Genomic DNA, 26,353 nt, shown 5'->3' on the forward strand with positions numbered 1-26,353 from the left:
TTACAAAGTTTCAAATTCCTAGCTTAAAATAAAACTTGTACCCCATACAACCTTTCATCCCCTTTTTAACCCCCTTAGGGGTTGAATTTTTCAAAATCGCTTCTTATCTCGTGTACACTTTATAAATGCAACCTAGTGTGCAAATTTCAACTTTCTAGCTTTTGTAGTTTCGGCTCTGCGTTGATGAATCAGTCAGTCAGTCAGTCAGTCAGTCAGGACACTTGCATTTATATATATCTATATATATAAATGCAAGTGTCCTGACTGACTGACTGACTGACTGACTGACTGACTGATTCATCAACGCAGAGCCGAAACTACAAAAGATAGAAAGTTGAAATTTGCACACTAGGTTGCATTTATAAAGTGTACAAGAGATAAGAAGCGATTTTGAAAAATTCAACCCCTAAGGGGGTTAAAAAGGGGATGAAAGGTTGTATGGGGAACAAGTTTTATTTTAAGCTAAGAATTTGAAACTTTGTAAAAATGTATTATATTAAAAAACAAGAAAACTAATTTCAGCGTTTTTGAAAATTCATCCCCCAAGGTGGTGAAAAAGGGGTTGAAAGTTTGTATGGAGATCAAATATTTTTGTGAGTGTGGGACTTGAAACTTTGTATATGGGGATATTATTATAAGACAGGAAAAGTAATTTCAGCGTTTTTGAAAATTCATCCCCTAACAGGGTTAAAAAGAGGTTGAAAGTTTGAATCCATTACAAATGCTTTGAAACTTCTTAGAAAGGCATAATAGCCGATTACAAAAAAAAGTAATTGCAACGTTTTTGGAACTCAACCCCTAAGGGGGTTAAAAAGGGGATGAAAGTTCGTCTTGGGGTGCAAATATTATTTTGATCTAGGAACTTGAAACTTTGCAAAAAGGTGTTAAATTAAAATACAAGAAAACTAATTTCAGCGTTTTTGAAAATTCATCCCCTAAGATGGTGAAAAAGGGGTTGAAAGTTTGTATGGATATCAAATATTTTTTCGAGCGCGGGACTTGAATCTTTGCATTTGGGGATATTATTAGAAGACAAGAAAAGTAATTTCAGCGTTTTGTAAAATTCATCCCCTAATAGGGTTTAAAAGGGGTTGAAAGTTCGTATAGGGTTCAAATTTTATTTTAAGCTAGGAACTTGAAACTTTGTAAAAAGTTATTAAATTAAAATACAAGAAAACTAATTTCAGCGTTTTTGAAAATTCATCCCCCAAGGTGGTGAAAAAGGGGTTGAAAGTTTGTATGGAGATCAAATATTTTTGTGAGTGTGGGACTTGAAACTTTGTATATGGGGATATTATTATAAGTCAGGAAAAGTAATTTCAGCGTTTTTGAAAATTCATCCCCTAACAGGGTTAAAAAGAGGTTGAAAGTTTGAATCCAGTACAAATGCTTTGAAACTTCTTAGAAAGGCATAATAGCCGATTACAAAAAAAAGTAATTGCAACGTTTTTGGAACTCAACCCCTAAGGGGGTTAAAAAGGGGATGAAAGTTCGTCTTGGGGTGCAAATATTATTTTGATCTAGGAACTTGAAACTTTGCAAAAAGGTGTTAAATTAAAATACAAGAAAACTAATTTCAGCGTTTTTGAAAATTCATCCCCTAAGATGGTGAAAAAGGGGTTGAAAGTTTGTATGGATATCAAATATTTTTTCGAGCGCGGGACTTGAATCTTTGCATTTGGGGATATTATTAGAAGACAAGAAAAGTAATTTCAGCGTTTTGTAAAATTCATCCCCTAATAGGGTTAAAAAGGGGTTGAAAGTTCGTATAGGGTTCAAATTTTATTTTAAGCTAGGAACTTGAAACTTTGTAAAAAGTTATTAAATTAAAATACAAGAAAACTAATTTCAGCGTTTTTGAAAATTCATCCCCTAAGGTGGTGAAAAAGGGGTTGAAAGTTTGTATTGATATCAAACATTTTTTCGAGCGCGGGACTTGAATCTTTGTATTTGGGGATATTATTAAAAGAGAGGAAAAGTAATTTCAGCGTTTTGTAAAATTCATCCCCTAACAGGGTTAAAAAGAGGTTGAAAGTTTGTATGTGGTTCAAATTTTATTTTAAGCTAGGTAATTGAAAGTTCGTAAAAAGATATAATATTAAAATACAAGAAAACTAATTTCTGCGTTTTTGAAAATTCATCCCGTAAGGTGGTAAAAAAGGGGTTGAAAGTTTGTATGGATATCAAACATTTTTTCGAACGCGGGACTTGAATCTTTGTATTTGGGGATATTATTAAAAGACAGGAAATGTAATTTCAGCGTTTTGTAAAATTCATCCCCTAACAGGGTTAAAAAGGGGTTGAAAGTTTGTACGGGTTTCAAATTTTATTTTAAGCTAGGAACTTGAAACTTCGTAAAAAGGTATTAAATTAAAATACAAAAAAACTAATTTCAGCGTTTTTGAAAATTCATCCTGTAAGGTGGTGAAAAAGGGGTTGAAAGTTTGTATTGATATCAAACATTTTTTCGAGCGCGGGACTTGAATCTTTGGATTTGGGGATATTATTAGAAGACAGGAAAAGTAATTTCAGCGTTTTGTAAAATTCATCCCCTAATAGGGTTTAAAAGGGGTTGAAGTTCGTATAGCGTTCAAATTTTATTTTAAGCTAGGAACTTGAAACTTTGTTAAAAGTTATTAAATTAAAATACAAGAAAACTAATTTCAGCGTTTTTGAAAATTCATCCTGTAAGGTGGTGAAAAAGGGGTTGAAAGTGTGTATTGATATCAAACATTTTTTCGAGCGCGGGACTTGAATCTTTGGATTTGGGGATATTATTAGAAGACAGGAAAAGTAATTTTAGCGTTTTGTAAAATTCATCCCCTAACAGTGTTAAAAAGGGGTTGAAAGTTTGTACGGGTTTCAAATTTTATTTTAAGCTAGGAACTTGAAACTTCATAAAAAGGTATTAAATTAAAACTGCAAAAAATTTAGCGTTTTTGAAAATTCATATCTCAAGGTGGTGAAAAAGGGGTTGAAAGTTTGTATGGAGATCAGATATTTTTGTGAGTGCGGGGCTTGAATTTTTGTACAGAGGCATTTATTAGAATACAAGAAAAGTAATTTCAGCGTTTTTAAAAGTACATCCCTTAAAAGGGTTAAAAAGGGGTTGAAAGTTTTTATGGGGTTCAAATTTTATTTTAAGCTAGGAACTCGAGACTTTTTAAAAGGGTATTTTATTAAAAGAGAAGAAAACTTATTTCAGCGTTTTTGAAAATTCATCTCTCAAAGTGGTAAAAAGGGTAAAAAGTTTGTATGGAGATCAAACATTTTTGTGAGTCTTTGTAAAATGGCATTTTATTAAAATACGAGAAAAGTAAATTCAGCGTTTTTAAAATTCATCTCTTAAAAGGTCGAAAGGGGGTTGAAAGTTTGTAAAGTTGCAAACAAACTTGAAACTTCGTAAAAAGGTATTTCATCAAAAGAGAAGAAAACTAATTTCAGAGTTTTTGATAATTCATCCCCATGGTGGTGAAAAAGGGGTTGAAGATTTGTATAGAGGTCAAACATTCATTTGAGTGCGGGACTTTAATCGTTGTAAACTTTGTATATAGGCATATTATTAAAATACAAGAAAAGTAATTTCAGCGTTTGTAAAAATTCATCCCCTAAAATGGTTAAAAAGGGGTTGAAAGTTTGTATAGGGTTCAAATTTTATTTAAAGCTAGGAACTTCAAACTTCGTAAATAGGTAGTTAAGTAGTAGGTTTTATTAAATAGAGGACATGAAAATCTTCTGGTTGAGAGGGATTATATCGAGAACAATTTTATTCAGTTAGGGGCTTGAAGCTTCGTAGGTTGTGAAAGAAAAGTATCATGCGTTGTAATATTAATAATTAACAAATGATTAACCGTCTTACTGCGATCTTTTGGTGCATAATGCTCTAAGCTAATGTAGAATATATAACCACCAATATACAAATCCACGCGTACGAAGTCGCGGGCAACAGCTAGTAGATAATATATTTATGGTAAAAATACATATATTATGATTTAAGAAGACACGAACCTATGTTACATAAACGTGAAGTTAACGAAAAAGACGCCCACAGCTGTCTGTTTACTCTCATTCAAGATATGAGTTAAGGTACTGTTCATCCCCGAGTTAAGCGTCATTTTTACAAAACTGCGTTATTTTTTCCATGTGAAAGTACAGACAATATCCCTACCAATATTATACGAAAATAACCGTCTGTCTGTCTGTTACCCTGTCACGTTTAAACCACTAAACCGATTTATGTGAAATTTGGTATGGAGACAGTTGTAGGCCTGGGGAAAGACATACTTAGGGTAGTTTTTGTCAAACATCATTGTCAATTCTCGCGCAGTCGAAGTTGCGAGCAGAAGCTAGTACTAAATACTTTATCTAGAAACTAAATTATGAAACCCAGCTGGATCGCTTTATTGAAAAATTTAAATCAAATCTAAATTAAATTACTTCTCCTGTTCTAAAAGGACAGTGCAAAGAGTAAGAAGCATATGGTTGAATTCTTTACCGCTTTTAATGACTCTCTAAACAAGTTACTGACATATTTTTATACACACACCTTTATTGGCCATGATGGCTCCTCAAGTATCAAGTAACGAACCAAAACTAAATGTTTTGTTTTCCACCTGGGAGAATTTTGATTAAAAAATAACAGTGTTATGTCGAAGTTGTCTAAAATAAGACAGTTGCATGTGTTCTCTTATAGGCCTCCCCCCACGGTGTAATATAATACATACCTATCCGAATTACATTAACGAAGTTATTAAAATATGTTTCATAAATCTAAAAGCTTAGTTCAAATGAAGTAGGTAGCACTATGATTATGATGAGGTACAGGCAAATTCACAAAATCTGGGTTTAAAAATAACTTAACAAAGGACATTAATCATTGCCAGCTTTAGTGAATCGTCATGTATCAAGTTCGCGAGACAATAATACTCAATAGCTATATGTAACGGACAGCCCACGCCGCGCAGCCACGTGCGCGCTTACGTTAACGAGTACCGTGACAGAAGCAACTGAGAGCGGCTAAAACTAAACTCCATTCATGAACATATAAAACGTGTCATTCACAAACAAAACAAAATAACAAAGCCTGCTACGTTAATAATACCATTCAGTATGAGTGTGACATGTATGCGTCGGTATTTAGGTATGTCTATTGACTGGCGGACATATAGAGTATGGTAATACAGTAAGCACATGTTTTGTGTCAGAAAACGTAATGTTTAACCCTTTTCATTAGGTTATTGTAGATGATACATGTGCGCTAGCTGTGCACAAAACCTTTTGCGTGAAATGAGCGATGACGACAGACTACAGCGACAAATAGGTCACTGTCGTACAAATTCCCATACGAATAAAAAATTTGCAGCGCCGGTTTCATCTTGGTCATTGAGGTATTGATATAAATTTGTGATAAATGATAAATTATGGAGTCAGATGTAAGAACGACTTTTATTAAAGCTTTTCTGGGATCTATCGTTCAGCATCTATGTGGTCGATCAATATTTGTTGGTATACAGAACATTTTTAGCAGATGTCACAAATTGTTTGAAATGTATGACGGTGTATGATAAGCTCCCTAATTATAAGAGAGCACCAGACGAGTGGTGTAAAGCAACAAGATGGAACCGACGCACGCACGATGTAATGATGGAACGAATGCGACGTGCACATAGCGAGCGTCAAATGTCCACCTCGTCCGCTTGTGATGTTTGTGTCCGCGCGCATAGCTTAAGGGCAGCGTGAAGAAGCCGCCCGGCGCGTTGAGGCTCTCGCTCGAGGAGCTGAGCGCCGCGCCCCCGAGCCAAGCCTCCGCGTCAGTGCTACTGAACAGAGGATTATGTTGCGCCGCAATCTTCCGCCCTAATACTGCTCCCACACCGCCCTCCCGCCGCCGCGCGCTACACTATACCATCGCTACCCCACTACGATATTCATTACTATCATACACAACACTATATTCAATCGGGTTATGCGATATATATAAACGTTGGTATGTAAGTTAGAATCTATGCTATTACTGCAGCTAATTAACCCAAGGTGCAAAATATATTTTTGACGGCAAGTAGAAAAACGCGAGCGTCAATAATAGTCCATATTATGGGGAACTGGAAAGTATTTGTAAAAGGACTCTTCCCTTTCGCAAGTACCCCTTGTCTAGATTGAAACAGATAATAGAGCGGTACAACAGAGTTAATTATTAAATCAAAGTTTCAATAATATAAATCGTTAATTACATTACTAAAGTATTGACTATAAGATTTCATTCAACAGGAGCTTTTATCATTATTAGAGTATTTAAAATCGATGAGTTTTAAATGTTATTACTGAAACTGAGTTTGTAGCTCAGCATAAAAAATACATAAAATTCATGCGCTTCATACACATATTAGGAGGCAAATTTAAGATATGACCTATCTTCATTCAGTATGCATATATGTACGGTGATTTAAATCGGAGCTAAATTTCAAATTTCAACAATAGTGCATAACTGTCGAGACCAGGGCCTGTACTGTACCCTCTAACGGGCACAACGGTCTCAGAAAATACGGAAAATTTAAACCTTTCACTTCGACTTTAAGTTAAGTCATTGTTATACCAAATAGGGTGGTCATTTCTGCCATACAAAATCGACAGTTGCCCGTTAAAGGGTTAATAAACTTCAACCCTCACAGATAAACCACGTCGTCAAAAAAAAAAATAAAGTTAATAAACTCATCTATACAGACCACTAATCTGTTTAAAAATTGTATATATGCAAATTAATAATAAATTATGTTCTTATCATAAAAATAACAGATTTACATAAATAAAATAAACTAAAAAACACTTCAAATAGGAAATAGCAGATTAAAAACAATGTAATGTTGTGATTCTCAACTAAAATGTATATTTTATTGAGTGTTTCAAAATATAAGATATAATATAACCATTAGGGCAGTGATGAAGATATGTGGACGGTATCTTACTAATCTACGTTATAAATATGCTCACACACAACAATTGAAAAAATTCAGCACAAATGAATCACAATCCATCATTGTTGTATAGTGTATTGCTACGTGTTCAAGTAGAGACGTGTCCGATGAGTATATGTATCTACATTAACAAAATACGATTTTATATCTTTCTTACGACTTAGTATTTGTTAATTAGACAGGTTCGATCTGAACTCGCTCTAAGAACGTCTCTACATACATAGTATGTATTAGCAAATGTATTGTTTGTACAGTCGACGTCAAAGATATATTTACATTTGTCGCCTTATTAAAAAGGAGTAAGGTGCAAATGAGCCAACATATTTTTGACGTCGACTGTACAATAAACAACTCTGATATTAGCATAGAGAAATAAATAAGCTTAGGGTGCCCATCCATACACAGATAAAACCCCATTTATAATACGTTTCAAGCGAGCTCTCCGAATACTAATTTGTAATAAGATTTAAGTTAACTTAAGTTAAGTTAGTTTAAGGTTTAAGTTCCGTTGTATAATTTAATAATAAGATTTAAGTTTAATTAAATAAGTAGGTATTCGGCTAAAAAACGGTTTATGTAGGACACTACTACGTAAGGAAAGCCATGTATATTGAGCACTGAAAGCTTACTTATTTGTCAATGGTATTAGTAATGCCGAGTGGAGAAGAGTGGGGCACCTGAGACTGAGGTCGGGGCTAGCGCAGCGCACCACCGGGCTTGGAACGGCCGGCACCACCAGGTACGCCATCGTCATGTAGTACTTCCACACCTAGCACACAATATTTTGTTACTTACAGCATTACGGGTATTTATGTCATTAACTAACTGCTAATATAATTTACTATTTAGATCTAAATACAATGTTTGTCTGTATTTAATTTACGAGCAAGCATAGTGGCCTGAGTGGACGCTCGAGTTGGGCGTGCAGCGGGACGGGGCGTGCGGCGTGCCTGTTAAACAAATGCAAACGTATAGGAGCGGCCTTAGTGCACGCTGCTCAAATTACTCCTGAGCCCGACGCCGCGCTGCACGCCCCGCCGAACGCTCCGCTTCGAGCGTCCACTCAGGCTTTACACTTACAAGTACGTAAGTATTTTGCTAATATTTCGACTTGTACTTCAATTTTATATAAGATCCTACCTGCATATATCCGTCCCTCTCCTTTTCTGGCTTTCTTGGTAGAGCTGGGCTTCTTGACAAAAGTGACGCGCGATTATCGTTCACGGGCCTGCACATAGTAACATAAATAACAAAAATAAAATTTAATTGTATTATTTCACATTCGATTATTAACGGTCGCGTCGGGCATGTTTGCCGACGCGGCCGTCGACGATTTCTATGCAATAATACGCAAAAAGTCGGCGTCTGTTATACGACGTGTACGAGGGAGCAGCAGCGAGGGAGCAGCGACAGTATCCTGCAGATGATCGCGGACAGGCTGGACTCGCCCGTCTTCGGTCGCTTCATGGATCTGCATGTTATGCGGAGTTCACGGGATGCACGAGGCGGCAGAGGGGGGGGGGGGGGAGGGGGAGTCGCATCTTTTGTTTTAATTTTTAATTTGTCGAATTATGTGATTTATGTGTTTTTATTTTTATTTTATTTCTCTAACATAGGTCTTAAGTTAAGTTAATAGTTACTAACCAAGTTATGGAACCTGTTTTCTGAATTAAATGATTTTTATTTTTTATTAATTCTAAATCCAGTTAATAATTGTAGAAAATCGTGAACCAGACATACAGCGGAACTAGGTAGCGCTATACGGCGCCATGTTTTAGGGCAGTCTTTTACAATCTTTTTTATGACGCGAACCCCTTCGTATGTACAAAATGTTTGGCTTATGTATTGCCATACAGGTGGTAGAGTCTACCCACAGTTTGAAAACACTGTTTTAGGGTAACCGATTGTCAATGTCAACTTGATTATCTCTTCTATTGATAATAAGTCTTCGACAAAAAGTGTATGAAAATGATTATTAGCTAAATTTTCGTACTGTAGCAAGAGTACCTATTCTGTGAATAGTTACAACTTACGCAGGCTCTATGATCGTGTATAACGCTTGTATCCGGGCGTGCAGTATGGGCCACGCGTGCAGCACGGTGGCGGGGCAGCGGGAGGGGACGCGGCAGCGCTCCAGTAGACCGAACAGGATCACCTGCAACATCAAACAATGTGCCTGCTGGTCACACCAAACGGGTACACGGAACCCGCACACACGGGGAGACAAATAAACATTACGTGTTACGTCCGAGATCTAGATCTTGTGTGTGATGTTGACCGATAGATGCTGCTACCGTCTATGTAGTCGCTTGGCCCCACGCCATGGCGTAATTTGGGAAACAAGAATGATCTATCTAAAAATTACTAAAAATCTTCTAATAAAAAAAATGTGCATTAATAAGGATAGGTATGTAGTAATATTTACCTCCCAAGGATCTGCCCCGTTTGAAGCACTGCCACTCCAACTGTTTTTAGTTGATGTATCGTCATGTTGAATACCTAATAAATAATGGGTATTATTAATATAATAGAAATACAACATATAAAAAGGGTGTTTTATATGGCACATCTTAGTAACATTAGATAAGGTGCATCATGAATGAATAGTTTTGGCCTTATACACGGACGTTGTGAGAGTAGATGATTGAATGCAGCTCGCGATGGGCAGTAAACTAGGATATGAAGTTGAGAGCCACAAACTAATATGACACTGAGCGATGCGATCATGTATCCAGTAGGTAGGTTTAAAAATTTCGAAAAAGAAAGAAGTTTTTATATAACTTTTCCAAATCTTCAAAAACTTTCTGCTATTTGTACAGTCAGCAGCAATAGTTGCTAAGCGGGCGAGGTGTTCAAAATAATCTTGACGCGACTTTATTGTTAAGAGAATAAGAGCGCGTCAAGGTAATTATGAACGCCTCGCCCGCTTAGCAACTGCTGCTGCTGACTGTCCATCAACTGTAGTCTTCGCAAACGCTTGATATAGCGATGGCTATGAGGTTGCAGTGTCGAGTAGCCCACCCGCGGTCCACACGGCGTGGCTGCGCTCGGCGACGCACACCAGGTCGGGCTGCCCGGCGGCGAGCAGCGCCTGCTTCTCCGCGGGCGGCAGCAGCGGCAGGCAGCGCTCCGCCAGCGCCGGCACGTGCGCGTCCGCCGCGTCGATCAGCGCGCACTCCTCCGCCGTCAGCCCGAGCTTCTCCAGGAGACTCTTCGTTTCCCTACGGTCAAACATTCCTTCATCAAATTACTCTTGATCAAATTAAAATTCACTTGTGTTCTATAATCGACTGACCTTACAGCAATTATTTGAATTTCGGTACTGTCCGGTCATTTAATTTGTATAAAATACATATCTTAAATTGGTTCTGGGAACTGCTCTAATTATTTGGATGAAATTATATTACAAGGGTTCTCATTCCCAAGCACAAATTCGTTTTCCTTAGATTCAATAAAACATATGTTTACAAGAATATAACATGACCAATTACGGAAAACCCAAGTATGCGAGCTAGCGTTGGCACCTTGGCTGGCCGTTATTTTAACTCGTGATTACCTCAACACGTGTCCTACGAGTAGGTCCCATATCTCAAGCAACAGTAAACTAATAACCATACCCCTGGGTTTTAGGCTAGGGAATGTTTTACACTAGCCAATAAATCGATTGGTAACTATTTTCCAATAAATAAATTATTGGCTAAAAAGACATTTTTGATGCAAGCTTTTATCGCTGACTGTACTTTTCTTTCCACAGGCAACTAATACTCATCGAGACAATTCTAAAAACCCCAAACACAAGTTGCGTTGTTTTAACACAGACTTCCCATGGCCACCTCCTGTCTCCATCATCAGGTCAGCTCCATGTCCAAATTGCATTGTCATCCGATTAACCTATGTACCTATATGCTCAATCGGAAATCTAGAAATTGGGTCAAATTAAACTTCCAAGATTTGATCCACACTAACATACAGAATACAGACCTACTAACAGGGCAAGTTAAATAAAAACAAAGTAATAAATATATCAAATCATTCCCGCGCGCAAAACTCCGGGGTATGCTAATACTAGTCTACTACCATTTGGTGAACAAGCCCCTGTCCTCACCTCAGTATGTGCACGGCCAGCCGGCGCGGGTACGCCTTGCACTGGCACAGCATGACCAGCGCGAGCGCCTCCGCGCCGCGCACGACGGCGGCCAGGGGCTCCGGCTTGGGCGCGGCGGGCGCCGGCGCCGGCTCGCCGTTCTTCCAGCTCGTGATCAGCTGCAGCAGCATGCGCAGACCGTTCTCCACCAGTTGCGGCGACGTGTCCTGGATATACAAATGAGTTGACATTCGCTTCTTTTTCTTTCAAATATGTGTAAAAATACAGAAGGACTAAGTTATACTTTGACTAGGTAACCGTAACGTCTTAGGTAAGTAAATAAAGTTGTGTTATTTATATCGAAAATGTTAAGCGTTCAGAGAGGTATGAAGATCAAAAAAAGTGTTCAGAATAATGGATAGTTCGATTGAACCTGGACTTCTTTCGCCAGGAACTGCGTGAAGCCCGCCAGCACGTCCTGCCGCCACTCGGGGAAGTCCACGATTAGGGTCTGCAGACTTTGGAAGGAGAGGCCTCGCAGCTCCTCGTCCATGTGCACGGTCAGCCGGCACAGCAGGTCCACCAGTTCGCTCGAGCTCATGCCTTCGGGAATCAGTCTGCAATCACATATCACTTGCTTATAACGAAAACACCATTAGAACAGTAATAAGCAAACAAAATCAGCAATGCCGCTATATTCCCTACATTATAACGAAAACTTAATCGTACCATGTATAAATAAGTAGGTATTTTAACGTGTTTATTTACACATTTAGCAACTACACTATATATTAGATTACTATTGTTTATATCAGTATATTAGTGCGTACCTTGGGATAGCAGCAACACATGTTCTAAACAAGTCAATCCTCGGTTTTCTTTCGCCAGTATTTATTTCTTGCTCCTTCGTCACGTTTTGAGTATTAGTCAACATTAGCGGCCTTCCATAATGAGCGTCTAAAGCTCTCAAGATCTCCACTAAAACTCGCCTCACGTACGGGAAGTATGCGCTCATTCCAATAGATCGCGCGGTTTCGTCAGTCAACATTTTATTGAGAAACGTCTTTTTGACGCGGAGGGTGTTTCCCGAGGGCAGCGTCCCCGACGTGCGCGGCATGGGCGGCTCCCCTTCCTTCTGCTGGAGGCTGTCTGCCACGACGAGAAACGCACGTAGACCAATGGACATTCTTTCCGGGGTCATTATTATTTTAATCGGTCTACCGACCATAAGGAGATCAAACACGATCTCTCTCATAGCAAAATCTAATCTCTCCTGCGCTATGAATTGTATAATCTTGACGAAGATATTTAAAGGAGTATCACGTGGTACTACGCCCTTCGAGCCTTTGGGGAACAGTGAGTTGACTATACTTTGGAGTCGAGATTGCGTCGCGGAGTTGCTTTCGCATTTTATCCTTATCATGTAAACCCATAGTAAGCGATATAAAGATTCTGAAAACAGAAAGATCATAATCAATTACACTACTTAAGTCCTCATAGATAGAGAAATTGCAACGAGATCTTTGTACGGCTCAGCACTCACCTAAGGCCACCCTGCACATCTTGGGATCTCTGTTCTTCAAATGCGACAGGCACATGGCAAGGAAGCAGTGCCAGTTCGCGAGGAAGAACTGTTTCTGCGAGACGCAGAGCAGGCAGGTGACGAGCGGGAACAGCGCGAGCCGGTGCTTCGACTTGGTGCTGGCGTCCAGCGTGTGGCTGTATAGCATCTCCACGAAGTTCTTTAGGCATGGCACGTTCACCTCGTTCTTTACCGTCTACAGAAACACTCTTGTTAGGTTGTAATGCTTTCAGTGGTGGAGGTGGCAGGCCGGGGTACAGGCAGACCGAAAAGGAGATGGCGGGACGACTTGGAGGCATTCTACCCAAAATGGTGGGAAAATGCCAACGACAGGGTCGAGTGTATAAAACGAGGGGAGACTTTTGCCCAGCAGCGAGAAACTAAAGTGGCTATAATTTTTTTTTTAAAGGTAACATAGGTAACTACTTAAATCTGGGGCAAACTGGTTGCGTGTGCGTAAACGTCCATTAATTAGAATATACTTACGGCAGCGACCGGAACTAGGATCTCGACAAACAAGCCCGCCAGGGCGTGCCTGATGTCCTTATCTTTGACTTCGAGGAAGTACTGCGCGCACTCCTGCAGGAACTGGAACGACGCCTCGAACTCCTCGATGGGCACCATCTTCACGCGGAAGAACTTCATACCCATCAAAAGGGATATAATACTTTGTGTCGTATGCGGCGAAGGCTCGCGACATTTCAAATCCTAAAACAGAAATTGAACAGAAACAGTTTTATAGTTTTAAATAACAAGTGTGCGCTTAGTATTTGATATAGTACCTTAAGTTCCGCAGTGAACCGCTTCTTGACTGAAGCAAATCGAGATTGCGCTAGAACTCCGATTACTTCCGCGTAGAGATCAGCTATTATGTGCACATTAGCGGCATTCGGGTTTGATTGCAATCTGTAAACCATAGAGGTATTATTTAGTGTATGCTTAAAAACCAAGCAAAATAAGTAATCCCTAATACTACATTTTTCAAATAATACATACCCTTCTTTATAATTGAAACGCTTAAAAGCTACATTTTCAATGTATTGGACCAAATCTTCATGGCCTGGGTGAAACGGCAGTTGTTTCAGGACCTCGATCAGAGCGAGGCAGAAGAGGAACTCGACGGCGAGGTCTCGCCTCTCCGCCTGCAGCTCCTCGCAGCTGCGCTCCACCGCCTCCGTGCCAGCTCCGCTGCCCGACACGATGTAGATAATACTACAACAATTACATCGTGTTTTAATAACCTTGTCAATAGTAGTAGTAGTAGTAGTAGTAGTAAAATACTTTATTGTACAAAGAGAAACATAAAACATGAAAGAACACACATCATTAGAACAAAGGCGAACTTATCCCTTTCAGGGATCTCTTCAAGTTAACCCTTGAGCAATTGAGGGAGAATTGGAGAACGGTAGACATAAAAGCTGTACTAATCGGCATAAAGATAAAAGATTTAATATCCTACAAGATAGGTCAAACCTATATTCTACTGTAAGTATATACAAAGTATGGGATATGAAATATAACAAATATAAATAGTAGTAGTAGTAGTAATGGTAGAAATTCGCAACGAGTGGCGATAAAAATTGGGTTGTGTTTTAAAACACACGAGTTGCGAATTACCTATTCGCACATGTATCGTACAACATTTTACAGTACATACTCGTATGGTCCTTTCAATTTTAGACATAGTTGCGTAATGTGCTAATTATTAGGAGGTGCTAGTTTGAGGCTAGGCCGATATGTGTAAGAGTATCCCCAAAAATATAAAAATATAATATAAACCTTTTATTTCTTAGATCCTGGTGCGGTTTCTTCGCTTGCTCGCTAAGTTGAGGAGAGTCAGCCATCTGCCTCTCCAGCCAGCCGAACAAGGCGCGCAGGAGAGACGGCAAGCAGTGCTCGGCGACGGTTCCAAACGCGCATAGTATTTGATCCAGCTGTGGATCTTCGCCACGCTGCAGTGTCTTGTTCAAAGGTTTTTCCTGAGCCAGAGAAAGTGGATTAACATTAAGCATTTATTTATATTTACTTATCATCACAATACAATTAATGTACGCTTACTAGTGGTTCGGCCATGACAGCTTCCATTTTTCGTTCCGCTTGGACTGTGAACTCTGTAAACAGCAGTCTCATAACAAACTCTCCGGGTCTGAGATCTGAGTCTGGAGGCAGCATCACTGGGCCTTTATGGGAGCCCCAAGGTAGCATAGAACCTGAAGTATACACAGAAATAATTAACATTTAATTGCTTAGATACGGCGTAACCGTAACCATATGGAAACGCCGTCCTGCTGATAATTGATTTTAATGCTTTTAACCTCATAAGAGAACCATAATTAGGATCATCATTTCATGACATTTCATTGAGGTTTTATTCTTAATTTATGAATAAATGTGTAGGTAAAGCAGCTAAATGTGAAAGAGGTAGAATGTTATAAATTGACAACAGGGGTGGATTATACTTCCCGTTCATTTGAATAATACTTAGATTATATAATTAATTTATTGTTTGGACTGAATTGTTGATGCAAAAAAATAAAAATAATAATAAAAATAAAATATTTTTATTAACAAAAAACAAGTTACAAAGTAGGTTTTGAAGTCCCTGACTTCTGAGCTAGGTAAAGACCTGTGTTACAGAAGTCAGTGTCCTCTCCTAGAAAATAGAAACAATATAAGAAACATCGAATCTAGTATGGCTTATATACTTTTCGTTCCTTAATGTTAACATTTCATAATTATGGTATAATAATGTATCTTAAAAAATATAAGTGACTTGCCTCTGGTGGACACTAATGAGGAGACGGTGTTGCCGACGCTGCGCCAGTCGCTGGGCACGGGCGCCGGCGGCTTGTCGGCCGCCGCCTGGTGCTCGGGCAGCACGCCGTCGCAGCTGCGGCTCATCGCGTGCTCGGCGAGCTCCGCCCGCGGCGGCTCCGACACCACGCTGCCCTCCGACTCCGCCTCGCTTGACACCATCGATGAAGGCGCTTCCTCCGTCCCCGAGGCTTTTGACGGGGAAGGACAAATATTAAATGCTGATAACATGTCCGTTATTGCACTAATTGCTCCTGTTACATCGGCAACATATGTGTTGCCATGAAATGACATGACTTAACATTCCTCTTTTTAATTACACAAATATTTTGAATATTTTGATGCATGACACCGACTATTGGATTAAATATCAAATATGCACTGACGAGTTTATGGATTATTACTTCATTGTACGTTAAGGAAGACTGGCAATTTTCCTTGTTTATCAAAAAAATATTTGTATTGAATATTATGGTAGAATAACATAATTATTATTCAATTATACCTGACATTTCTTCAGCATGGCCGTCTGAAGGTACAGTACTTAGAGGATCTGATTCCTCTGACGTCATCATAATGAAAAAGCTCCTTTAGCCCTTTCTTGGATACTGCACTGAAGACAAAGACAAATAATATAACATCAAATTGTAGCCTTAATTATCTTAGGACACAAAGCTTTATTTTAAAATTTTCTTACAACCAACAAGAAATCCATGGTTATAACCTATAAAGAGACTGATTTGAAATAATTGCATCAACTTCATATTAATGTATGTTTCTTGACGTAATGTCACATTTATGCATTTTTACAAGTAAGTAGTTTAAGGCTTCGGGCTTGACCCATGCTTAAAAAAACTTTTGTGTGAGATGAGAACAGACCAATACTTCCATGGTTTTTAATTTAGTCCTTACCTATGATTTATTACTACTAGACTTTAGAATCGATGTTAACTGACCAGATTATTTTTATTTTTTAAGAGAATTCTATAAACATTACTTCTGATCTACAATGCATATGCGGAGTCAAGCCTATAATGAAGAAAACCTGTAAGGATAATTGGAATATGTAGTTGTAGTAGTTGGACATATTATTAATAAGAGCTGTTGTTCATACATACTGTACATACAAGCTGAAGCTTAACATTCAGTTAATTAAATTTAATTTCAGATTTTGAAGAAGGTTACTGTCTGGCTGATAAGTTTTTGTCAAAAATGTCATTTTTGGTACAAGCTTTTATTGCTGACTGTACTTTTCTTTCCACCGGCAACCAATACTAATACTCACCGAGACTTCAAGACCATTCTAAAAACCCGTTGTAAAACCCCCAAACACAATTTGGTTGTGTTGGTTTAAAAAAAGGGTTCTTATGGCACAGGAGGTGTGTGTCCAACTGTCCATCATCAGGTCAGCTCAATGGTGCCATGATATTGCATTGACCCCTGACTGGCATATGAATGCAAATTTTCAGGTTCATCGGAATCCGGGAAGTGAGTCAAATTAAATTTGCAAGATTTGATTACAGGCTACCTCCTGTCTCCATCATTAGATCAGCTCGAAGGTACCATAATTTTGCATTGTCACCCGACTTACATATGTATACAAATTTTCAGCTTCATCAGAAATTGGGATAGGTCAAATTTAACTTGCAAGATTTGATTACAGACAACGGGACAGGTGAAACTAAATAAAAGCTTGTTAAAGTGTCTTTGGCTAAAAAATTCGCTCAACACTATATGGCAGTTTTCAATTCCCTAGAAATAAATCAATATGAAATCAAAAATACATTGCATAACATTTCACAGCATGGTGCAGAAAGCAGTTACTGTAGGCAGTAGCATTTTAAGGAGGATTAAATACTATATAAGAAAATACAGCTTTTGTATTTTACTTAGCTATGGTTTATAAAATTGGGTTTCTTAATTAGTGATGGTAGTACATATAGGGGTAAAAATCAGTCTGCAGTGCCAGATAAATGAAAAATTAACCATCTTACACACACACACTTTCCAATGTACGAACAGAGTTATAGATTTTATATCTGTAGTATGATATTAAAAAATATTGTTGGCACAATTGGTCAAACGTTATTATGGGATGCCCAAAGTCAATTAGACTTAATTATTTCGTAGAAGCTATTGGAAACCTCATTCAATAGGTTACTATGCCATCAGGCAACCCTTTTCAAAATTAAGTATAGTTTTCGAATTGCTATTATGTGTGGTAGGGGGCAGTGTTACTACATTGCATAGATATAAGGCCTGATTGTTTTAAAATATGGAAGTGATAGATGGATGGATGACTCAACACTGATAAGCAAGAGTAGCAAGTATGCACATCACAGTGAAATAGAATCGCATTGCTTACCTGCCATACATTCAAAGTAATATAGGAAATAAACTGGGAGACAAAATAACTATCTTAGCTCACTCTTACTGTAAGGTTTAACCCTGCCACCCTCTCACCCTGCAGTCAATGTGAGCCATGACCACTGCGCTTGATCACTGACATAATATTGGAAATTCAGACCAACTGATTTACACAACACCAAATATAAGGTACCTGTAATTTACTGAAGATAATTTGATTTTTATTAAGTTTATTAATATGGTATCAGATCTCTTGCTATAAAATAACTACATAATTATAAAGGTAATTTTCTAGTTAGTTCAAAGTATAAAGACCAAATTTTTCTCTCTTATTATTTGGAATAACATTTGGACAAGATTATTACATATAAACTATTGTTCACGCGTATAAAGAGATATTTGCTGGGGTTAGAATTGCAGCCTATACCTACTTATGTTTTGACATGACTCAGTATATATTCTTGAGTGAAAAATATATCAATGTAGGTATCATATTAATAAACAGCTAAACAGTTCTGGCATAGCGAGGAGTGCGATATATAGAATGCAATAAAGATCACATTACCTTTCTGCAGAGTACACATAGCTTTATTTTATGATTAGCATTTAGGAATACAGATGATTTCAATGTTTCATGACAATTTACAGATATTTCTCGGAAAGTGATTTGTAATATCAGAGAAGTGTATTATAATAACAACGATGATAATAAAACAAAACAACAAAGTAAAGTAACAGTTAAAAGCTCAGTGCAGTATAAACTTATTAGTAGCAATCACTAACCTGGTTACGATTGACGAATCAGCAGTAAAAATGACGAATAATTGTGGCTAAGGTGCTCCATCTCCATATTTACACCTAATTCAATTAGCAATTGAATACATTAAATAAAAGCAAAATGCACTAAGATATCACACATTCTATATAATAAATGAACGTAGGTAACAAAATTATGCGTTGACAGTTCAACGGCTTGACAGGTAACATTTTTTTTTTGTTTTATAGGCTGGATGGATGAATGTATTTTTGCCAAAATTGGTGTACTATTATGACTTGCACTTAATTGCACTTCACTGGCAAATATAGTCCGTCAACCAAATCTTGTCAGTAGCAATGTAAAGCAAACTAAAGTAGGGCAACACTCAAAGAGCAGTATTGCGTTAGGAAAAGCAGCAATGTACATCGAACAACAGATTTTTTTTTCCGCTGAGCGCGCCCTGCGTACGTCAATTCAAATTGTCACTCGCGGTTTATTGAAAAAAATTGAAACATGGACGGGCAATTTAAAAGCGATGTTAAAACAATGTTAATTAAAATGATGAACAAATTTGAAGATATCAAAAACAACTGCTTATATTCTCTTTGTTCCCTATCTATGTCTTCTAAGTTTACTAAAATAAAATCATATCAAAATGCAGATAATTAGATAGTGCATATATTTGTTATTTACAATATAATATGCCACTTGTTAATGTAAATTAGTGTACTGTTCTGGATGAATATGACATACCTGTGTAATTTTTTTGATTGGTATATATTGTACAATATACATATTAAAAATAAAACAACTGATATTTAGGTGTTTATTTAATTTAAAGGTAAATAAGATAAGGGTCACTTTTCGACTTGGTTGCGTTGTACACGTACATAAACCGCCATAGGTAAGTATTGTCTGAAAAGATACTACCTACTACGAACGCCTTATATTGGGCAAGATTTAATCCTGCAACAAACATGTATAGATTAGGTAGATATTGCGAAAGAACGGCGATATAATAATGGCTCTTAATAATGTTTAAAAGGTTTACCTTTGTAAATAGTCAACTGATTGCTGAAAATATTTGACATGTGGGCCTATGGACGGTTTCCAATGCCAGCCTATTATGGATAGCTTTATCCATAGGACACAATTTATGGTCTTGTTGGATAGATTTAGGCATACGTTTTAATTTTATTTATGCGTTTTAACCCTAAAACAAAAAAACTGAACATAATCTTAAAAGTTCGAAAGAGTTCTTCCAATACATGTCATAACCTCAATTTTTAGTAATGTTTACCATCAACGAGCATGATTGTACATTGTAGGCCCCTTAGCTTTGCTTAATCTTATTTAATGTATTGGTATTTAATGGTGACAGCAGAAATATCTCTTGAAACAGAAACGATTCAGAATGAAAACCAAATGAAAACAAATAAGGTGACGGCTGTCATTCACGATCCACATTCCACAGATAAAACACAGATGACACGCGTTTTGGAATTATTTGAACACAGTGTTGCTAACCCGCGATTTTTCAAATTTGCCGCCTTTTACTACTGACAAGATTTGGTTGACGGACTTTAAAACAAGTTTATCTCATATACTTGGTCAACCAGATCATGTCAGTAGAAAAAGGCGGCAAATTTGAAATATGTAGGCGCGAAGGGATATCGTCTCATAGAAAATTTGAATTTCGCGCCTTTTTTACTGACAAGATTTGGTTGACCAGCTTTATAATATTATCTGGCTATAGTCAGTCAATAAGAACCAGGAAACATCCTTTTCTTTTGGGTGCTAATCGTGCTAATACTAGTGTAAGACAAAGATAAAGCTGGTCAAGCAAATCTTGTCAGTAAAAAAAGGCGCGAAATTCAATTTTTCTATGGGACTATCCCTTCGCGCCTACATTTTTCAAATTTGCCGCCTTTTCTTCTGAGAAGATCTGCTTGACCAAGTATATACGTATCAGTCATATCACTATATCACTATCAAAGAATATAATACTCACTAGGATGGTTGTGATGATCAGTCATAACGTGGAGGGGTCCACACTCGTGCGCGAATCGCGGCGCGAAGCCGCGAACGCGAGTGTGGACTTGTGGAGTCGAAATCACAGATCTGCGAAATAAAATCCACACTCGCGCCGCGATTCACGTACGAGTGTGGGGGGGCTTAACCATCCATACCATCTATGGTATAGTTGTCAATTTATGGAAAAATAAAAATACTTGGCTTAAAGGTCTCGTAACCAGGCCATAAAATCCAAAAAAAAAAACAACCATTCAAATTGTTCGCGGTTTATAGGGGGTTTATTTTATAAATAATATTAATAATGACTATACCGAGTGAGGTCCGCAAAGTATTATTTAAGTTCGTAAATAATTATGTACGACAATGTGCGAAGTCGACGTGAAGCGTTGTATAACGAAAAACTGCAATGTTTACAAGTTCTAGTAGGTTGGTGCGTTATTAATATTTTTATACTTTAAGTACTAGTTCTAACATTTGCCTGGACAAGTGTGTAAAGAAACGCATAAACTAGAAGTTCTGGAAAATATCAATAAGATTAAAACATTGGAACGTACGGAGTTACTTACTGAAAACCAATATTTAGAAGACATTTGTGGAGTGACAGGTCAGTATAGTTCTTTGATATAAAATATATAAAAATATCTTGGCGAACTAAACCTGTAAATATTTCCTAGTATCGAAACTATAATTCCTACTACAAGTGTGACCAGTCCAAGATTTTTTGAATTTACGCCAAAAATTTAATAAAAAAAATCCTTTTTTAACAAATGGCATTTTACAAATGCGAGGATCAAGTAGTGAAAGAAGCCAAAGAGAACAGTAGGCTAGCAGCATTGGAGCCTTTGTAATTTTTAAGGACTTTTTGGCGGGAAGTCGAAAAAAGCGGGCGATTTAATTTTGCTCAGATTTTCTCAAATTGATTTCTTTGTATATATTAGTTTAATTTAGGTGTAAATAATAAATTTGTGTACATAAAACATTGTGTAAATAAAAATGGGTGAAAACACCGGCGGGGGCCAGCCCCCCGGTGATAAAGAACAGAAAGAAAGAAAGAAACGAAAGTTGGCGGCTTCGGACGTTACCGCAAACTATAAAATGTTTGTTAAGCCAAATTACAAACGACAATTCCCAGACAATCACAGCGCTGAGTGCGTCGTGTACGTAGAATCACAGGAAAATGACAAGTTGGGCAATAGGAATCCCATTGCTCTGACTAAACTATTCACGGACAATATTAAAGGAATAGTCGGCGTGCATCGAGTGAACGCGCATAAAGTAGGCGTCACTTTTAAAAAACCTGCACCGGCCAATAACTTTCTCAAAATGGACAATTTTTTGGGCAAACATAAGTTGAAAGCTTTTGTACCAGCACACCTTACAGAGACAACAGGCGTGATACGTTACGTGCCTAAGGAGATGAGTAATGAAGAGATATATAAAAACATTACCTGTGACACGGAGGTGATCTCGGTTAAGAGATTTATGAGAAAAGTGGACGGCAAATTGGTGCCCATAGGTACGATTGCCGTTACTTTTGCGGCTACGACTTTGCCCCAATATGCATACATGCAAATGTACAGATACCCGATACACATGTATATACCACCACTGCTGCAATGCTACAAATGCTTAAAATTCAACCACTCAGCAAGAGTTTGTCGAGGCGAACAAATGTGTTCAGCTTGTTCTGGACAGCATTCATATAAAGATTGTGAAATAGACGAACTTACTTGCATTAATTGCAAAGGCAATCACTTGGCGATCTCCAGAGATTGCCCTGTGAAACAAAAGAAAATGGAAGAAAAGAAAGCTAAGTATGAAAATCTCAGCCGTAGTTTTGCCACTGTGGTGAGTAATATTGCACCATCAGCCCCTGTACCTATTACTAATCCAAAAGTATTTCCAACCATAACCAAACCAAATAATGCTGTAGGCGTAAGCCAAACTTCCCTGAATATTGAGCAACTATTGAACGACGAGACCATCATTAATGCTTTAATCAAATCTTTGGTTATGCTGGGAAATGACAGGAGTGATACTCCAATTAATAATAAAAGAATTAAAGAAATACTCAAAGAAAATTTATTAAATTAATTCATGGACACTTTTTTACATTTAGCACAGTTTAACATTCAAAGTTTGTTACATAAGAAAGCCCTATTAAATACATTTCTTGCAGAGCAGCAGATAGACATTTGTTTACTTAATGAAACATGGCTTAAAAGTACAAGTACCATTCCTAACTTTGCCCCATACAACTTTGTACATAAAATTTCAAAAAATGCTAAAAATGGAGTAGGTATTCTTATTAAACAAAATTTACAATATAGTATCATAAACACAACTTTTTATGAGTCCATTCAGAATATCTGTGTAGCTATAGAAACTTCAAATGGCAAATTATACATTCTTTGTGTTTATTGTCCACCCAATGATAGCAGGTTTGATGTTCGTAAAATGAAAAAGGTGTTGCTTGAAACCCCCAAGCCATGTCTCATCATGGGCGATTTTAACGCTCATCACATATTATTTGGCTGTCAATCAAATAAAAGTAGAGGCAATAGTTTATACAATATTATTGATGAATTTGATTTGTGTATTTTAAATGATGGTAGTCCAACAACAGTGCAATATCCAAATAGGAATCCATCTGCAATTGATATAGCTCTTGTCAGTCCCACAATAGCTCCACTTTGTGAATGGCGAGTTCATGATGACCCAATGGGCAGTTACCACTATCCAACTCTGGTTGATGTAAATGTGAAGCCATCCATATATGAAGTCCGACCTGTGGAAGAAAAATATATTTATAATAGGGCAGATTGGTCCAAGTATTATAATTTATCAGAAACCTGTTTTTCTCATTTAGACATTGACGATAATACAGAACCTCTTAATTTGTATAATAATTTTGTAAATATTTTATATGACATTCGTTCAGAAACAGTTCCAAAGCTAGAGTCCAAATCCACACAATCCATGAAGGTCACGAGGAAACCTGTTCCCTGGTGGAACCAAACATGCCTTGAGGCTGTTAAAAAGTCTAAAGATGCTTTAACTCAGTATAGAACATCACCTAGCATTGCTAACTTTATAAATTACAAAAAGCTTGATGCTCAGAAAAAAAGAACATTAAAAGAAGAACGTGTGAGGTCTTGGCAAGAGCTATGCAGTAGTTTTAATAGGATGACACCGGTTTCTAGGATATGGGGATACATGAAAAAGTTTAAAAGAATTGGCTCTTCTCATAATAGACATTTAAATGATGAATGGGTGCCTAGTTTTTTAGATAAATTATCAGACTCATCTCCTTTAAATAAAAATAATTTAAATAACATTATTAATCAGTCAGACGAAACTCCAAGGAACACTTTTCTGAATAGACCGTTTACACTTAATGAACTTTTTATATCACTCAAAAGTAGAAAAGACACAACACCAGGGTTAGACAATATACCATATATGTTAGTAAAAAAGTTGCATCCTAATGCTATAGAAATACTTTTGCATATTTATAATAAATTATGGGATCATTTAGTCATTCCAGAGTCATGGAAAACACAATGTGTCATTCCCATCTTAAAGCCAAATAAACCAGTAAATAATCCTTCATCATATAGACCAATTTCACTGTCATCTTGTTTAGGCAAACTTTTTGAAAATATGTTAAAGTTACGTTTAGATTACTATGCGGAAACTCAAGGAAAGCTACCGGATATTCAGTTTGGATTCAGAAAAGGCAAAAGCTGCACTGAAAGTTTTGTTTCATTTATTAGTGACCTTAAAAAGGCTAAACTTAGTCATACAAATGTTATATGTGTTTTTCTAGATGTAAAAGGTGCCTTTGATAATGTTAATATTGAAAGCTTAATTTATGTATTACATCAATTAGATCTCCCTGCTAAAATTTTAAATTGGATTTTTGGTTTTTTATATAACAGGACTGTATATGTTAAATTTAACAATAAGCTGTATGGCCCCACAACAGCTAATAAAGGAACAATGCAAGGTGCAACCTTATCACCTTTATTATATAACCTGTACACATCTCAAATCCTTAGTTTTGTAAATACATCCCAAGTTAAAATATTGCAATTTGCTGATGACTTGCTTTTGTACTGTGAAAACCAAAATCTAAATATGGCTGTTGAGAATATGAACACTGCTTTAACTCAATTACAAAGGTACTACAGCAACATTTTAAAATTAGAAGTTAGTCCTGATAAAAGTAAAGTCTTAGTAATCAGTAGAGATCCATATGCACAGTCCCTTGTAAATATTAGTTATAATAATAATGTAATTCCTATTGCCAATCATCACAAATTTCTAGGTGTTATTATAGATGATAAATTGAAATTTGATAAACATATAGACTACATAAGTCAAAATGCTATGAAAAGCATAAATATTATGAGAAGTTTAGCAGGAACATTCTGGGGTTCTGACCCAAAAACACTAAACATGCTTTACAAAAGCATAGTCAGAAGCCATTTTGACTATAGTTCCCTAGCATACATGAATGCAAATAGCACACTTTTAAGAAAGTTGGATGTCTTACAAAACATTGGTTTGAGAGTTATAAGTGGAGCCATGCGCACCACCCCCATTAACTCAATGGAAATTGAAAATTGTATACCTCCATTGTCCTTGCGTCGTTTACAGCTGGCTGAGAGATTTTGTTTAAAGGAGTTGTCTTGTGAGAATCTTGTTGTCTTGGATAAAGTGTTATACCCAGTAGAATTTGCCCAGTCAGCTAACATCTCGGCTAATACTCTCATTACAGGTTCTTTGCCTGAAATATCCATAATAATGATGAACACCAAAAATTTGACAAAAAATATGTACATAAATAACCAGTGGCCAATTTATAAGTACTCATATGATACTATACTAAGTTATTTTGATGTTAAATCTCATTTAGACTTGGTAAACAACAAATTTGACTTTTTTGCATTTTTAAATGAAAAACATGACTTCTATACCATGTATACTGATGGCTCTAAAGGTGAACATGTTAAAGCTGCATATTATGACCCACAAATGAAAGTCACAAAATGTATTAAAATAGACAGTAACTGTAGTATTTTCACTGCTGAAGCTTGGGCAATACTAGAAGCTTTAACATATGTAAATAGTAATGTAAATAATGTAAATATTCTTATTGTAAGTGATTCTAAGAGTGTTTTGACTGCCTTGTGTAATAGTTCATTAGGATATAAGCAAAATTATATTATCTACCAGATAAAGGATATGTTATGTAAGTTAGACAAAAATGTAGAATTTGTATGGGTGCCCTCCCACAGTGGCATAACAGGGAACGAGGTTGTGGATCAGGCGACTCGTCGGGACCATGACCTGGATCTCACAGAATCGTTTAAAGTACCATTTACTGACTATTACCATAACTTCAAAATTATTTCTAAGAGAAGGTGGAAAGAATATTGGAAGCATAACACAGAAGTACAGGATAAAGGAAGATGGTACGCAGATATACAAAAAGACTTACCAACAACACCGTGGTATTATGGCTTTAAATATACCAACAGGAAATTCGTAACATGCCTTAACCGTTTGCGTTTTGGTCATTGTTTGGTCCCAGCACATCTCAAAAGGAAGAATATTATTACTGATGATAAGTGTACTTATTGTTTTAAAGAAAATGCGGACATAAAACACGTTATATTTGATTGTGAATCGTTTGCCATGCAAAGGCTGTTACTTGTCAGTGTCATTAGTGATGTTGC

The 26,353-nt window shown here is 37.1% G+C and overlaps 2 protein-coding genes across 6 annotated transcripts in view; both read right to left on the minus strand.

The window, feature by feature from the left end:
- LOC134660792 (protein furry) overlaps window positions 1-14,874 on the minus strand; it is a 96,457-nt gene extending 81,583 nt beyond the window's left edge. For 3 of the 5 annotated variants that reach the window (XM_063516582.1, XM_063516583.1, XM_063516581.1), the window contains exons 1-15: window positions 14,696-14,874; window positions 14,417-14,616; window positions 13,634-13,849; window positions 13,420-13,543; window positions 13,124-13,345; window positions 12,599-12,833; window positions 11,886-12,507; window positions 11,489-11,672; window positions 11,077-11,282; window positions 9,993-10,192; window positions 9,397-9,470; window positions 9,005-9,126; window positions 8,112-8,199; window positions 7,649-7,740; window positions 5,688-5,816 (exon numbers count right to left, since the gene is read on the minus strand). In XM_063516582.1, coding sequence (XP_063372652.1) covers window positions 5,688-5,816; window positions 7,649-7,740; window positions 8,112-8,199; window positions 9,005-9,126; window positions 9,397-9,470; window positions 9,993-10,192; window positions 11,077-11,282; window positions 11,489-11,672; window positions 11,886-12,507; window positions 12,599-12,833; window positions 13,124-13,345; window positions 13,420-13,543; window positions 13,634-13,849; window positions 14,417-14,616; window positions 14,696-14,842 — 2,861 coding nt within the window. In that variant the 5' untranslated portion in view covers window positions 14,843-14,874. The remainder of the gene's footprint in view (window positions 1-5,687; window positions 5,817-7,648; window positions 7,741-8,111; window positions 8,200-9,004; window positions 9,127-9,396; window positions 9,471-9,992; window positions 10,193-11,076; window positions 11,283-11,488; window positions 11,673-11,885; window positions 12,508-12,598; window positions 12,834-13,123; window positions 13,346-13,419; window positions 13,544-13,633; window positions 13,850-14,416; window positions 14,617-14,695) is intronic. The other 2 variants (XM_063516585.1, XM_063516584.1) reach the window with 1 other exon arrangement.
- A 403-nt stretch (window positions 14,875-15,277) lies between these two features.
- Window positions 15,278-18,800, minus strand: LOC134661837 (uncharacterized). The gene is made up of 4 exons (XM_063518043.1): window positions 18,602-18,800; window positions 15,957-16,064; window positions 15,411-15,642; window positions 15,278-15,290 (listed from the first exon to the last, which is right to left on the minus strand). The coding sequence occupies exons 2-4, from the start codon at window positions 16,024-16,026 to the stop codon at window positions 15,278-15,280; spliced, it is 315 nt and encodes a 104-aa protein (XP_063374113.1). The 5' UTR covers window positions 16,027-16,064; window positions 18,602-18,800.
- Between the last annotated feature and the right edge of the window lie 7,553 nt (window positions 18,801-26,353).

This window comes from Cydia amplana, chromosome Z, assembly GCF_948474715.1.
Source record: "Cydia amplana chromosome Z, ilCydAmpl1.1, whole genome shotgun sequence".
Lineage (NCBI taxonomy): Eukaryota > Metazoa > Arthropoda > Insecta > Lepidoptera > Tortricidae > Cydia > Cydia amplana.

Bases quoted from the DNA above. Each gene is read 5' to 3' on its own strand.
- LOC134661837 (XM_063518043.1), bottom strand. From the start codon at position 16,026: ATGATGACGTCAGAGGAATCAGATCCTCTAAGTACTGTACCTTCAGAC. The intron at 15,643-15,956 runs GTATAATTGAAT...CCCCGTCAAAAG, and splicing joins CCATGCTGAAGAAATGTCAG to CCTCGGGGACGGAGGAAGCG.